Genomic DNA, 15207 nt, shown 5'->3' on the forward strand with positions numbered 1-15207 from the left:
GTTTAAAGAAAAATGGAAACTACTGAGAAAGCTCCCGAAGTTTGATACCCATCGATCTTTATTCATACTGGCCCGATTACTTTTAAAAACACCATTAAGTAGACAGACACTGCCATCTAGTGAGCATCTCTAACATAGCTGCAGTTTGATTGCGGAGGAGAGGAAAATGAGTTGTTTGGAGCAAGTAACTTAACACAGTACAAAACATTTACAGACTTAAAAATGCTGCACTGAATGCTTTTGTCAATTGTATATTATATAATAGAGATACACAGAGCAAAGCTAAAGTATTTTATTAATAATTTATTGTCAGTAAGAAAGACTGGCTAATGGTAATTTTCAGTAAAAACCTTTACAAGACCATAGGATCACAAATATACAGACACTATAAAAACTGTGTCATGGTGGTTTTGGTTCTGAACGGATATGTAGAGGGTCTCCAACACACTTTCCAAGAAGGGAAAAAATGTTTACACTTCTAAAATACAGCAACCCATTTAAGACATTTCCATGTAGCTGACCCAGAAAAATATCAGGCCTGACTTACGTACAATTGGAATTGTGTGGATATGTTGAATTTTTTATAATGAGATTTCAAACCTTAGTTTTTGGGGGAATACATACAGTGATGCCCTGATTATAAGTAGTCAGGGTGCTGGTTTTTAATGGCACACTAACACCACTAGTTTCAGTGGAAAACAAATTCACAAAATATCTACAAAATCTAGTTAAAACTATTAAAATCAAAACTGTACATAAAATTTACAAAAAAGTAGGAGAAAATTAATTGCATTAGAACTATATAAATATATGCATCATGCTAACATGGAGAAGTGGTATGTGATTTTTTTTTAACATAGACAATGTAAGTACAAAAAGGATGTTCAGAAATGGCACAGCCAATGGAAATCTCAGAACTGTCCGATTACAGTAGGTCAGGAAATGGAAACAGGCAGATAGCGTGAAATGAACTGCATGATCCAACACTGCCATGCCAGTTTAGCTCACTGAAACAAAAGCATTCCCTGTGGCTGGGGAAAAAAAATAAAATAAAAAAGCTCTAGAAAGTTGTTCTAGAATTGACAAAGTTTGTTAGAGTCCAGGCACTTTTGTTGAACGTGTCAGACTTCTGTATGGTGCTGGGAATCAAGTGGAGGAATTTTCACATCTTCAGAATGACCATCGTCTCCACTCTCATAGTCACTCATCATGACTTCAGACTCCATTTCACAGCATGCTGACACATCGGAGCATGAAGCTGTGGAAGCATACACAGACATGGACATGTTGTCTACAGTGGGCGCTTCGAAGTCTCTATTGTACCCTAACGTGTAAGGAGCGTAAGGTTCTCTATAACTGCCGTTGACACCACTGGTGTTGGTCTGAGGTTCTGACATGTCTGCAGGATAGTGATGAGGAAGGTACTGATTAAGGTTAAATCTCTGCCTGCTTCTTGTAGAAGAACCCAAGCTACCTACAGCTGGCATGTCTCTGGGTGGCTGTATTGACTCAAACTGGTCGCTGTATTCTGGTGGTAATGGTGGAAGCTCATCAGGTGCAGGAAAGTCATCAGGTGGAGGTGGAAAATCACTTTCGAGGTCATAACCACCAGGGTAATAGTCTGTATCGATGGCGTTTGGATCCGTGTAGAGGGGAGCTGACTCCTCAACCACTTCATAATTTGGATACTCTTGGATCCCTGGCAACTGAACACTTGGCATCCAATCTGATGTATCCCAGTGATAACCTGAAAAGTCAATTTTTTTGAAAGAAGTAGTATTAGTATCTTGTCTTCAAGTCAAGCTGAACGGAGAGGCCAACACATGTATAAAGACAATGCAATCGCTGTGATTAGGACACTAGTTAATTAGAGAGCAGTTTGCCCAGGTTCCACAAAAGACATTCAACACAACACAACCTTACATGATGCCATGCATTAAGATATTGCGTCATTCACACTTGAACTTTTACATTTTCTCAGGCATCTCACCTAACATGAGAAGAGCTGTAGGTCACCTACGGAATGTGCGGTCACAATAAATAATAGTATAGAATCGTTCACTGGATAGCAAAGAACCAACAGCCTCCGTGGTGCAGCTAAATTCTTAATCAATTGTTGTATAGTAATTACAGCAAGGGTGATTACAGCTGCCTGTTTTTCTTATTAATGTATTTAGCATATATAAAACATGTTTTTCTTACATAAAAGAAGTAATTTCTAATTGGTAAAGTATCCAGACCATTTAAAGTGACTTTACCCCTTAACTGATTTGTCAAGTTAACAGAATGCTGTTAGCTCTACAGTAACTTGCCACACCTCTGACAAAAATCTTTTGACTATTAGTAAAGACATTCCACATTCAAATACAAGAACAAAACAGGACAATCAAGCCTAATCATGCATAAATCACTGAACTTGATCCTCTCTTGCAAACTCCTCCAGAATAAGTTTGTATTGGTCTGCTGGAAACTAGATGTAAGCCTGATCTCATTAAAAAAATAATTGTTTTTCTCATCTAAACACCAAAAAGGAAAATAATACAGAGTTGCAATGAAGTGCAAATCTAGTAAAGAGTAATCACTGCAGACAAATGCACAGCAAGCAACTGATAGTAAGTCTGTGTTAAAACCAACATAAATATTTTGGTGAACATCAATGAACTGCATGCAGAAGTCACCTCTTGAATTGCTGAGGTCAGGAACAGCAAAAGATTCTTTAGGTGGCAGAATGAGAAGGAAAAGGAAAAAACATCTGCAGTTAGGAATCAAATAGAACCGATGTGAACATAAACAATGACTGTCACTATGATGTTCATGCTGCTTTTGTCCATTATTAGTAGGCAAATTATGCCAGTTTACTTAGCAGTACTAAAATTAGCTTTTTTTTTTTTTCTTCTGGGCTCCTTCTTTGTTAGATTGAACTGTAGAATAGCTACTGAGCTAATGTAGCCCACCTGGGACATGGCTGTGTAGTGGCAAACTCTGCAGTCTGTAGAAATCTGTCACTAGATTAAGACTTCTGCTAAAAAGGGTAACAACACTCTGATTATTTTTCTTTCCTTGTATCTACCTGGTTTTCCATACAGGGCTTCATCTATTAGGAATGAGACTTTCAAGTATCTCATGCAAAGATGGGAACTCTCCCTCTGGTATGTAGTATAGCTTCCCTACACAGTGCACTGGAAGACCTGCCTCCCTTTGTACAGCAATCCTAACAGTTCATGCTCAGCAGAGAACTGTCCTGTGTTATCTGACTTTCTGTCTTCAGGAATCTATATTCCTATTCAGGTCTGTAAGGACAGGCAATGCCTATCCTGATACCAGATTCTTCTCCTAGGAACTGATACTTTTATCTGTTCTTGAAAGACTAGAAGGGCAGAGGTTGACTCTTGGGGATAGTGAGGTGACTTTTTTTTTTAAGCTTGCCTAGCCCAGACAAGAAAAAAAACTGTCCACACTAAAGGAGATATCAGTCTTGTTATTTGTGAGCTGAGACTCCTAAAAGATTTCTGGCCTCATCTCCAAGAGAAGGTTCTGACCACTAGTCTACCTAGAAGACTGCATTCTTCATTTTCCTAGGGAAACTGGGTACAAAACTAAAGCCAATAGGCCTTATGATTTAGAGCACTTCTGCCAAAGAATGGAGAGATCTCAGTCCCATCCTCTGCTTCTGAGGCAAAGACCATTTAACACAAAATACAGAAACACAAACTAGAACCTGATGGGCCTGTCTTTCTAGGTGACAATCTGCTAGGCTGGAGCTATAGATCCTCTTGCACTCAGTACTGTCCATTTGTACAGAGCTGCAGCCTTCCCTGAGGAGCAGTGCAGAGTGTGGGCCTACAGCTGTCCTAGGATGCAACTCGCTACAGTTCACACTTCCAGGATACCTGCTGGACAGACCACTGGGGAGACTGAAGGAAAAAAACCATCTGTTCAGAGCTTGACCTTGCCAAAGACTTAGGCAAGGATCTCTGCTGCTTCAACTGGCACTTTCCTGGGCATGCTCGAAAGTAGAGCTCTGGTCTACCCAAGATGCTTTGAAAGAAAAAATGCTTATTAAGAGCAGAAACATCCAAGTGTTAGGAAGTAGCTGAGCAGGACATCTTTAATCTCTCTATTAATATTCTGCAATGCATAAAGTATTTGTATTTATCTTACAGTGATACTAAACCACCAAGCAATACTTTCAACTTTGACTTGAGAACTACATGCATCATTTTTACTTTCTACCAATTAACATCTCAGAGAAAAATCTGAATAAGTTCTTAAATATTTTCCCTGACAGATTTTGCCTCTTCTAGTCTTGCAATTCTCCCTTTCATAAGTACTGCACATTACAATTTTTTAGCACTGAAGACTATGGTCTATACGTACATATTAATGAAATACTCTCACGTAATTAGAAGTCTTTGTATTTGTCTACTTTTTTGGCATGTCTGCATACATTAGACAGGATGTACTTCCAATAACAAACCAAAGAGAATCTTTAGCTACTATAATTAATTTTATGTTCTTAAAATGGCTTTAAGTAAGACTTAAAAAAAAGTAAGGTTTCCTAGTCTGTATTAAGAAATAAGAAATGTGAACTGTGGATATTATTTCAGAGGTAACCTCTGCAGACTCATGGTCATGGAGTGAATTACTTGCATATTACTGAAACTTCAAGGATTTTTAAGCCAATTAAAAATCATAACTAGCATTTGTATAGACTCACTGCCACCTTTATTACTACCATTATTTTGTAAAGAGTTTGTGTTTTGCAGAGTTGTCAGTTTTGAACTGTTAGCAGGAATGAAATTCCATTGAAAATGTCTACTTCATCTCTTTTTAATTTCCAAATACATAATACACACACACAAACATATGTGTGTGTGTATATATACACCCAAACATACTTTTTAGATATGGATGTAATGTTGGGTAGTAACCACCTACTTAAACTGACATATACCTTTTCTGTTAAAGAGACAGACTGATCTGAAGACGGGGGAAGTGAGTACTGACATCAGACTGCTCCTGTTCTGCTCAGCTGGACAAGGTGCCAACAGATGTGGGTGGGAGAAGAAAAGGAAGTGGGGGCTGCTGCTTTGTGTCTGTGATGCTGTCTCAAGTCTGCTAGGAGCTTTAGTGGGAATATTTTCAGGAGAGAGTAAGCACCAAGATCTTTTCTTGCCAATACTTTTTTTTTTCCCCCCAAGAAATCACACTTTGAAACCTGTCCACAGAATAGCTACAGCATACACATGAAAATATGAACAGATATACAATACATTCTTTGCTAAAACTTATCAGAAAGACCAAGTAAATAATACTGTCTAACTCCCATCTGCTAGGACTACATTACTAGAAGACAAACGTGCATTATTCTGCCAAAGCAGTAAATAAATATTAAAACATGTATATACCTTCTTTTTCCACCGAGTCAACAACAGCATTGACAAGGTGTATTACAGTCACTATGGAAGCTTGTAAAAAGGTATAAAAGGAGCAAATTAAAACAAACCTATAGTTAGTATCATTTTAAACAGCATATAGGTATACAAAAAAACACGGTAAATTGCAGTTCATTACTATTTTATAAAGCAAAATTATTGGTGTACATATACATTTACTCTCTATCTAGAAAGCAGTTGCATATCATATGTAAAATACATCTCTCAACCTGATTTTTATTCTTGATAAACATGAAAAAGTACTTGTAACTACTCCCAAAGCAAATTCTGCACAAGCACAAAGCTGCTTTAGTTGTGTTAGAATTTCTGGAATGTTGTTTGAAACATACTATATGTGTAATACTTAATCTAGATAGCAATAAACTAGGCTTTTCAAAAGGCTTGTGTTGTGTGAATTAAGGACTATTGCATTAGGCTTCCCCTTTTAGGCTGCAAACTACATTCCTGCTCCACTTCCCCCCGGCCACACCCCCCTGCAGTGGAAGACCAGGGAACAAATTTTCACTGAAATGAACTAAAATGCTAGAATATGATAAATATCTACTGAAAACTTCTGTTGCTCATCTGCTTAAGTTATGTGCAACCAGTGGTATCACCGTAGGAATACCAAATTCGGGTTGTGACATTCTTATTTAAAACCAACCAAAATGAAGGTATTTTTTATCCCTTCCTTTTCCCGATACTTTTGGAAGGAAGAAGTATTTACTCTTATAGGGTAGGATAAAGTAAGCACATGCAATTTGTTCGCATGGCTCAGGGATTAAATTTCAAACTAATAAATTCAGAATCTACCAAAATGAACAAAGGAACAATATCTACAATGCTACAGCTATTTCTTTTAAAATGATGTATTAATGAGTAATCAATACATGACAAGAAATACAAATAAGAACCGATAAAATACATGGGATGGACAGGAGAACAACACGTACTGCACAACACTTAAAAGCACAGGAAAAAAGCTGAAATTTGATATCAGGTCTACTGATAAAATGATGAGTACTGTAAGCATACCATTTTACTTTCACCAATCATTAACACAGATATTTCTTTTCGTGCTGTTAATAACAAATCATTCGACTTCACTGAGAAGCAGAATGTTCTTTATTCCTAAGCTAAAGGAATTTCATTTTTTTTTACTACCATTCAGAGACAAAAGCAAAAATTGGAAGAGAGTCAAAACATCGTAACTCCAGTGAATTAGGTTATGAGATGACTGTGGCTTTGTCCAGTCTGAAATGTTTCTGAATACATAGATGCATTCATATCAACTGTAAAAGCATCTGTCGTCACAATGGAAAAGTAAAATACTTCCAATTAATAATAATAAAACCCCAAAATATGTATGTTGATTACACTTTAATGGATTGGTGTTGTGACCCAAATATTTTTTATTTTTATATTGGCTTTTTTCAATGTATGAAATTTTTCTATTAATTCCTTTTAATCATGGTGAAAGCCAAATATATTCTTCTACTGTAACAAAATTCCTTTTTTGTGCAGCTTCCTTCATTACTAAAGTAATCAAACTTACAAGCAGTCCCTTAAACTCTGCTCTCACTCAGAACTGATCTGATCCATATTGGAGCTGAGGTCGCAGCAAGAAAAAGAGAAGGAAACAAATGAAACTGTAACACCAGAAAGCTTTACGGAAAGCTGAACGTCAAAGTGAAAGTTATATTTGTGCAGAGGCCATTTTAAAAATTCACTGTATTCTTGTATAAGGTGATAACTAATGATTACCTAGAAGAGTTTCTCAAATTTGAACATGCTTTTAACACCTTTTAAACACAAGGCTCTGAACACCTTGTGCTGCATTTTCACTGTTAATATTCTAACAGCAGAATGATTATGTATAGTTTTAAGGTTAAGTAATTAACATGAAGTGTAAGATAGGCAAAATACTTTAACAAAAATAACAGATCTAGGTATTAACATAAGTAAATACAGATATATATTAAATAACCTCTTTATTATTTAATATATATTTGATATCTGTAAGTCCTATTGATACCAAGAGATATAGATGCACAGACAGAACGAATGAATGTAAGTGGCAGCACAGAACAATTGTATTTTACATACCGTTGTCATCACATGATTCAGACTGGAAGGAGCTGAGTGACTGGACCTCAGACATGCTTTCTCTAGCACTATAAGGATGGGAGTTCTTTTCATCCAGAGGCTTTTTTGAAAGGCAGGGGTCAAGATCTACTACTTTAGCTGAAAGAAAAAGTTTTAAATGACTAATAGATTCTAATTAAAGAGTCAATAAAATTTAAGGTGTAGATCTACACATTTTTACAAAACTTAATAGAGCAGGAAGCCTGATCAGACTCAAAACCCAGTAAAGTCACAATGTCTTTTCAACCCCAACAGGCACAGAAGGAGACTCTGCACTCATATTAAAATTGTAACAGCACACACCTTTAACAGAAAAGTAATAAAATAAGAACATTTCTTACTGTCATAGTCAAAATCCCAGCTGGGTTTCTGTATTGAATCGCTGTCTGAAGGAGAGTTAGAGGGAGGTGGAGGTGGCAGATTTGGTGCTACACTGCAAACAGCTACAGCTTTCCGGTGACCATGTACAGAATCTGGGTTAAAAGTACTAAACTCTGGGTGCTCGGGGATAGCGGACCCCTCAAAAGAATTCCTGTCAAGATTGTTCCTGGAGTCGCTTGGAATGCTCGGAGTGTATGAAATGGGACGAACAGGAACCTGTGGTGGGATGTCGGAATAGATGTTCTTATTCAATTTTGCATCAAAATAAGGTCTTTGCAAGAAAGCTGTTGTAGTTCCCAGCTGCTTGTCTTCAGGTTCTGGCTGGTGCTGCTTCTTTCTACTAATCACTTTGCGGCAAACAACAAAAATCACAACTAACAAGAATATTCCTGCGACAAAAACAATAATCCCTATCACTTCAGCTAAGCTAATGTTCCAAGATGTAGACACATATGTGTTAAGAACAATATCTGTGCAGTGTTTTCCTCCAAATCCATGGCTACAGTTGCAGTGATAGGAACCGTAAGTATTCTCACAAAGGGCACCATTAAGACATGGGTTTTCTACACATTCATCCACATCAGTCAGGCACCTACCAGAAACAGCAGAGAAATGATGGTTAGTTTACATCAGTAGTCTCTGTTGTAGTTTCCTTGTTCTCAATAATTCTATATACGTTTAATACACAGTATTGATACACAGTATTAATTAATACATAGGCAATTTGCTATTTTATCAACATTCAGATTTCAACCACTTTAAACTGTTAAGTAATACTGTTAAAAACTCAATATATGTGGAACACTACTTACCTTTCTCCACGAAAGCCTGCTTCACACTCACAAACAGGTCCATCCAAACTGTCAATACACTTGCCACTGTTTTTACAAGGATTGTCCTTGCAATATGGACCCAGCTGGCACCTGCAAAAGCAAAAAAAAAGTAAGAGGGGGAAGCATAAATGAACCATTACCTTACTGCAAGCAAGTATATAGTGTGGTATTGAGGGCTGTAACATATGGGCTGGCATTTACATCGACTAAGCCCAGTAGGTTTCAAGGTCTGAGCTTTAAGTAGGAAATTGATAAAAAAGAAAACAGAAAAAATGTTATGTTTATATCCTATTCTTTAATGGGTTAATTGGTACAGTAAACCATACAAACATACCTTTGGCCTGTGTACTGTCCTCGGCATTGGCAGATAAAATCATCACTGACCGGGATGCAAGTACCACCGTAAAGGCAGGGGTTGGAAGCACACGGGTTGACACTCAAATCACAGTGAGTTCCCATAAACAAAGGTGCACACTTGCAGTAGTAACCTGAAATCAAATACAGTCTTTTTGAAAGACACACATGGCTTTACTGGTTTTAAGCTAACATACATCCCTGCTCACCTACCTGTTTGAAGCAAGTGAGGATAGGAAGAAATAGAAATATTTTCAATGAAAGGTGAAGGGAAGTCTAACAGTAAGGTTTTTCTTGGATATGATTGAAGGGTAACTTCCATTTTTATCACAAAACACAAGCTTGTCACAATGATTTCAGAACTTTTAAAGACTTTAAAATAGGCAGTTAAGAGGGTGCCTCTGGTGTTGACGCTGAAGATTAAACACCCACTTTGTCTGATGGGCTTTGTCTACTTCATACCCCATAGAACTGAGTCTAGAACACAGGCAGACACAGCTTTCCTATCTGCTCAACAACTGGCCTTCTACAACTCCCTGGGAAATCAAGAATTATTCACAAGGTTGCTTTGTCCTTCACAGCAGGGAAGTGGAAAAGCAGTTCTGAAAACTAAGGGCAGAAGAATATAGCACAGCTTACCTCCATTTGTCAGGGCATTGCAGATGCCTCCATTCTGACACGGGCTGCTTGAACAACCTTCTGTGGTAGTCAGTAAACATCCAGGAGTCACATCTACAGATTCTTCCATGTGTGCATAATTTCGTGGCTTACTGTTTAGAGGCAGCTCTTGTCCATTAAGTACAACAGAATCCATACAGCCTCTGAAACCATTGCTAACCTGAGGACTTCTGCCATGTCTTGTACCTTGCTGCCGAATATGACCACCAAAAAACACATGATTATCTAGGTTTAGTGTCCTAAGTGTGCCAGGAGCAGTACCAGACGCAGTATGCACCCTATCCAGAACAAGTCGTGCATAATTTCCATCCACTTCCAGAGATACTGAATGCCACTGGCCATCGTTAATCTGAATGCTCTGAACGGAGACAATCCCAGGTCCACTGCCACAATCAAATTTATATTGCAGCCTTCCATGGTGAATCTACAGAGGAAAGCCACAACATCAACAAATGATCTGCACACTTAAAGAGTATAAAATATTGACACCTATAAAAGTTTATGTTTGCTGGAGAGACAAGATGATGGTGGTGTTCATAAAAGGCAGCTTAATAACACCATATTCCAAACAGTAACAGTGATGTGGAAGTCACAGATCATCCTCAAAAGATTACAGTACTTCAAAACCTTTCATCTTATGATTTAAGTGACTTTTTCAGTACAGACTTAATGAGTATTATAAGCAAATAAATTTAAAGTTGTTATTTAAAATAGATAATTCATGCATTTTATTTTTAAAACATCAGAGAAAACTAATCCATTTTACATATTAAAAAAATCTGTACAAATTTGTCACTCTGCCTTGAAGGCGATTCTCAATTATAATAATTGTACAGAGATGTTAATTCAATCTTGTAATTTGGCACAGGTAAGAAGAGGAGAAGATATGCACTAGGAGATTTTAATATACCTCTAAGATACTGTAGTCTGTTCCTCGAGCATACATAACAACTGCATGAGCAGAGTAAGTTCTAAGTCTCATTGTCAGCTTCATTTCCTCTTTGTTCTCATTTTCCATGAGACGGTACTTCACGTAGCTGCTCCCAGTAAAAGTCACAGCAGAGCCAGCTGATGCTTAGGAATTTAGAAAAGCATAAAATGTGTTAACACAGGGCTGGAATTGAATTTATATTTGGAAAGCAACAAGGTTTTTTTCAGAGATTTTTTAGAACTAATTTCTTACCAGGACACTGTCCAGTTTTGCTGTCTTGGCAAACACAGGTGTATTTCCCTTCCTTTGGATCTCCTACGCATTCGGTACCTTCAGGGCACGGGTTTCCTTCACACACATTATTCACCAAGGGGCATTTCCCTTCTGTAAAACAAAATACGTTATTTCGCTTCTGTTGGTGGTAATGGTATTCTGTGAAAAGGGATACTTAAGTACAGTAGCTGAAAGCAACCCAAATTATATTCCTAACTCTCAGACAAGGAAGTTAAGTAACAGTTATGGGACATGACCGGCACAAACACAGACTAGACAAATGGCATTTATAGTGGCTGATGTTCACAGTTACCTTGATTACTCAAACAATTCAACTGGCAGAATTTGGAAACTGGTGGTGTGGTGGTTTAAGGTTTACCATTACTGTCATACACCACAAACCACATGTAGATACTAAACACAAACAGAGTGGGTTGGGGAGAGCAGGAGAAGAGTGTGTATTTGAGACAGAAAAGGAACGGGCTTTAAATATTTACTTAAGATGTGCAAGTTCATCCAGCAACATTGTCATGATTTTAAAAAGCAATGTTGTTTTCCTCAGAGATAAAGACAAATCAAGCTTTTGTTGTAAATCTGTATACTTGTATGTATCTTAATCAATATTCATTTCCCAGTTCACCCTTGTCATTTCTGGCCAAAGCTGGAAGATGTGTGGGCTACTCCTCTGAGCAGAAACCAGGAAGTTCTTCAGGTACTTTGCAAGCACTTACCTTCATGCATACAAGACTGAAAATGGCTGGCAATTTAGAACAGGCAACAACAAAAGGAACTTCTTTCAAAAAATGGAAAATGATGCTGTAACTATAAAATAATCCCCTATCATGAGCTTACATTATGTAAACTCTTAAAATGAGGTAATGAGAAAAGAAAGAATTACTCCTTACTCTGAATAAAATTAAGCAAATGTTGCAGTAAGGGTTACAGGACATTCTTAATCTTGTCTTGTAATACAAATTTTCCCCTGTGGATTACGGCTGTTCAAAACCAGAACAATCTTTTCAAGGATCCCATTTCCCTTACTGCTTTTCTTACCTTTACAAAGACAAACTGCTGTTCTGTGATGACGTGGAGTGACAAAACTCAACCTGGCTGTGCTGTGGGTTGACATGATGTTCTCATCCACTGTTACTTTTTCTTCACAAAATTTCAAAGGACAATCTAGGCCAGCACAAAGCTTATGGAAAACATCGATTATCCGGACACCTAAAATCTCCTCTAGGTCAGGCACAGAAGAGTTTATCTTGTGGAGCAAAATTCTCATTGGGTGCTGAAAGCTACCAGACTTTTCAATATTCAGGAGGACATCCAGGTTTGAAGGAGGATCCGAAGGCTGCAAACTAACAATCTGGATGTCATTTCTCCTCACGCCCAAGATGTTTCTTAAAGCTCTCTGGAAATTGCGCCAGTAATCGCCGATGAATTCTTCAGGGGCAAGGTTTGCAAAGCGTATTCCAATACTGTGGTTTAGTAAATCTTGTGTGATTTGTCTGATGTGTACAGTAATATCAGCTGCAGTTGTAAATTTTCCATCTGTAACAGTGACATTTAGGAGGTACTGTCCTACATCTAACCTTTTATGTGCTATTAGTTTGCCACCAGTACTGGAAACAGAGAACAAGGATTCCATTTTGGGGTCCAGACTGTATGTCAAAGTATCATAAACATCTTGATCGGTTGCATGAATTTTTCCAATGACACCACCTGAATATTCTTCCCCAAAGGCTGTGATAAAGATTTCTAGAGGCAGAATTGCTGGAGAATAAATGCTTTCCTCAATAACTCTAATATCAATGTAAGTCAAAGATGACAACGGTGGTTTTCCATTATCGGTCACCTAAAGGAAGATGAGGATAGAGTTATATTTTTGCTTTATCTCAAATTCTGCTGTACATATTTGTACTGTATACAGTAGAGTTATATTTTTCAACAAAGAAGTTACTACATGAATATGCTTTATGAAAATTTCATAACACAGGTCATGACATGAAAGTTAATATTGAAAATTTTAAAAGCTTATGGAAGCAGGCACACACAAACATGTTTTCGCTTCTTCGAAGATTAAAAGGCTACAGTGCTCTTAATACCTGGAAATTCCAGGAAGCTACTAACGCTGCTAGCAAATACAGAAGAAATGCACAGTAGCTAATTTCAGACAGCAGATGGTGCTTGAAGCTTTTTTTTTAAGCATGGTAACAAATTACACACTTGAAATGACTCATGCACTAGAAATGTACAACGTGCTTCACCACAGTTATTAGCAGGTGGCCTTGGAAGACAATCTAAATGCAGTATGTCAAACAGTACTTCAAAAGGACAACAATACATGGAGAAAGTTACAATTCGTTATGTTGTCTGTCATGATTTGTGATCATGGAGAGGAAAAAACCCTACTTGTAGTGCTATTTGCTTCAGACAATTAAAATAATTATCTTTAACAGAATCAACATAATTAAATTTTGTAGCCTCTTTGAACATTACATACCCTGTCCTCCACCCTTTTTGACAAATGCATACACTGTTGTTGTATGAGGAGCGGACAAAAAAAGAATAGAAAACTGAGAAAAGAGCATTCCCTTCGGTTCTCTTTCTTTCTCTTTCTCTATTTTTCAGCTCTTGCTTCCCATCTACTTTTTTTCCCAGAGCATTTTCTATGCAAAAAAAATTGGAGCGATGCGGAAGGACAGAGGGGATACAAAAGGCTCCAAACGTAAATCATATACTGCATTGTTCAAATCATTTTACAGTAATTTTGCAATGACTACAGGTAGTTGGTACACTCTGAAGATCTATGCAGAGAAGCTGCTTTTGATTTTTCATACAAATTTAAGCAAAAGAGGAAAAACTCCAGGCACAAGATTATCTGTGGATGTGCACAGAATTGTAGCATTTTTGAAAGGTAGAACTATGTCTTCATCTGTTAACTCCAGAAGACAGGCATGGCCAGAAACTCGCCCTCTAGTTACCCAAACTAGAAGGAGAGGAGTTCAAGTTGGCGAAGTTTTGTTTTGCCTAGATTTCTGCCTGGAAACAAGACAAGACACAGGCAGTTCAGCTACAAGAGAAATGCCCAAGAGAAACAAGAAAGGGCTCAAAACAAACAGGCAAGCAAATTATAACAAATGGACAGCAAGTAGGAAAGAAGAGCCCCAGGAGAAATGATTTTTCAATAGTGCAGATATTTTTAAATCTGCTGTGGTTTTAAACTAAAGACTTCAGAGTGTGGCACAAAGGACTGTATGACTCATAGCTTAAGATTTCACACACTAATGCTGTGAGACATTTGTTAATGGATAATCTATTTCCTTTGGAGAGAGGGAAAGCAAATGTGAGTGGCATGCATATGTAGGTGGCTGTTGGGGAAAAAAAAAAAATTCCTTATTTCTATTAAAGCCACAAAAGTAAGGTAAAAGAAAGGCTCATGTTAAGTGAAGTTTTTTAGTGGTAGTGAGTGTGTGTGGTGTGTATGGGAGGGGCTGTTTGTGGTTTGTGTTTTTTATTTTTTTCCCAATTAAAGTATGCTTGTAACATAAGACGACCTCTGCCTCAACAATAATTTCAGAAAGCAACTAAGATGAAAGCTGTCAATACTGAAAAGCACACCAGTGGAGGTCAGTTAAAACACAAAAACAAGTATCAAGAGATCATACAGAGCCATTAAGTTGTGAGCGGCAAGATGAAAGTGCAGAAATTAAAGATAGTGTAAATTTGAGAAGGTGCCTTGCTACTATTTTTGAAACATAATTCTTTTAAATGAACAGGGGAAAAATGTTTTTCCACAAAAGTCATATATCTATTTTTGTGTGTATCATTCGAACTGAAGTCTTGTGATATGGAAATGCTAGTTTTAGTCTTAGATGCCTTTGTGCTCATGTATCGTGACTCACTAAGAAGAGGATAATAGCAAATTATAGCACTGTGTCTATTTTAAAAAGTTATCATAGTATAAGATGATAAATTGCAATGAAAAGACATATTTCCAGAATCCAAGCAGAGAACTTGTAAATCGAGGGATTAGACAGGTCCAAAATACTGAGATTGGGTAGTACAGCACCCCAAAAATGCACATTAGTATAATCTGCTTTAATGATTGCCAATATATGAGAAGCCTTTGTTCTAAATGAGTACATTTGATTTAAGACAATTGTTTAGCTCCTGG

General features: G+C 37.4%; 1 protein-coding gene across 5 annotated transcripts in view; it reads right to left on the reverse strand.

Moving 5' to 3' along the window:
* Positions 1 to 313: 313 nt before the first annotated feature.
* The window catches only part of FAT1 (FAT atypical cadherin 1), a 110870-nt gene continuing 95976 nt past the window's right edge, over positions 314 to 15207 (reverse strand). For 3 of the 5 annotated variants that reach the window (XM_065633179.1, XM_065633178.1, XM_065633180.1), the window contains exons 19-28: positions 12084 to 12885; positions 11010 to 11141; positions 10737 to 10900; positions 9788 to 10250; positions 9129 to 9282; positions 8774 to 8884; positions 7922 to 8553; positions 7542 to 7679; positions 2679 to 2714; positions 314 to 1747 (exon numbers count right to left, since the gene is read on the reverse strand). In XM_065633179.1, coding sequence (XP_065489251.1) covers positions 1122 to 1747; positions 2679 to 2714; positions 7542 to 7679; positions 7922 to 8553; positions 8774 to 8884; positions 9129 to 9282; positions 9788 to 10250; positions 10737 to 10900; positions 11010 to 11141; positions 12084 to 12885 — 3258 coding nt within the window. In that variant the 3' untranslated portion in view covers positions 314 to 1121. Of the gene's footprint in view, positions 1748 to 2678; positions 2715 to 5408; positions 5469 to 7541; positions 7680 to 7921; positions 8554 to 8773; positions 8885 to 9128; positions 9283 to 9787; positions 10251 to 10736; positions 10901 to 11009; positions 11142 to 12083; positions 12886 to 15207 lie in introns of all 5 variants that reach the window. The other 2 variants (XM_065633183.1, XM_065633181.1) reach the window with 2 other exon arrangements.

The sequence above is a fragment of the Caloenas nicobarica genome, chromosome 4, assembly GCF_036013445.1.
Source record: "Caloenas nicobarica isolate bCalNic1 chromosome 4, bCalNic1.hap1, whole genome shotgun sequence".
Lineage (NCBI taxonomy): Eukaryota > Metazoa > Chordata > Aves > Columbiformes > Columbidae > Caloenas > Caloenas nicobarica.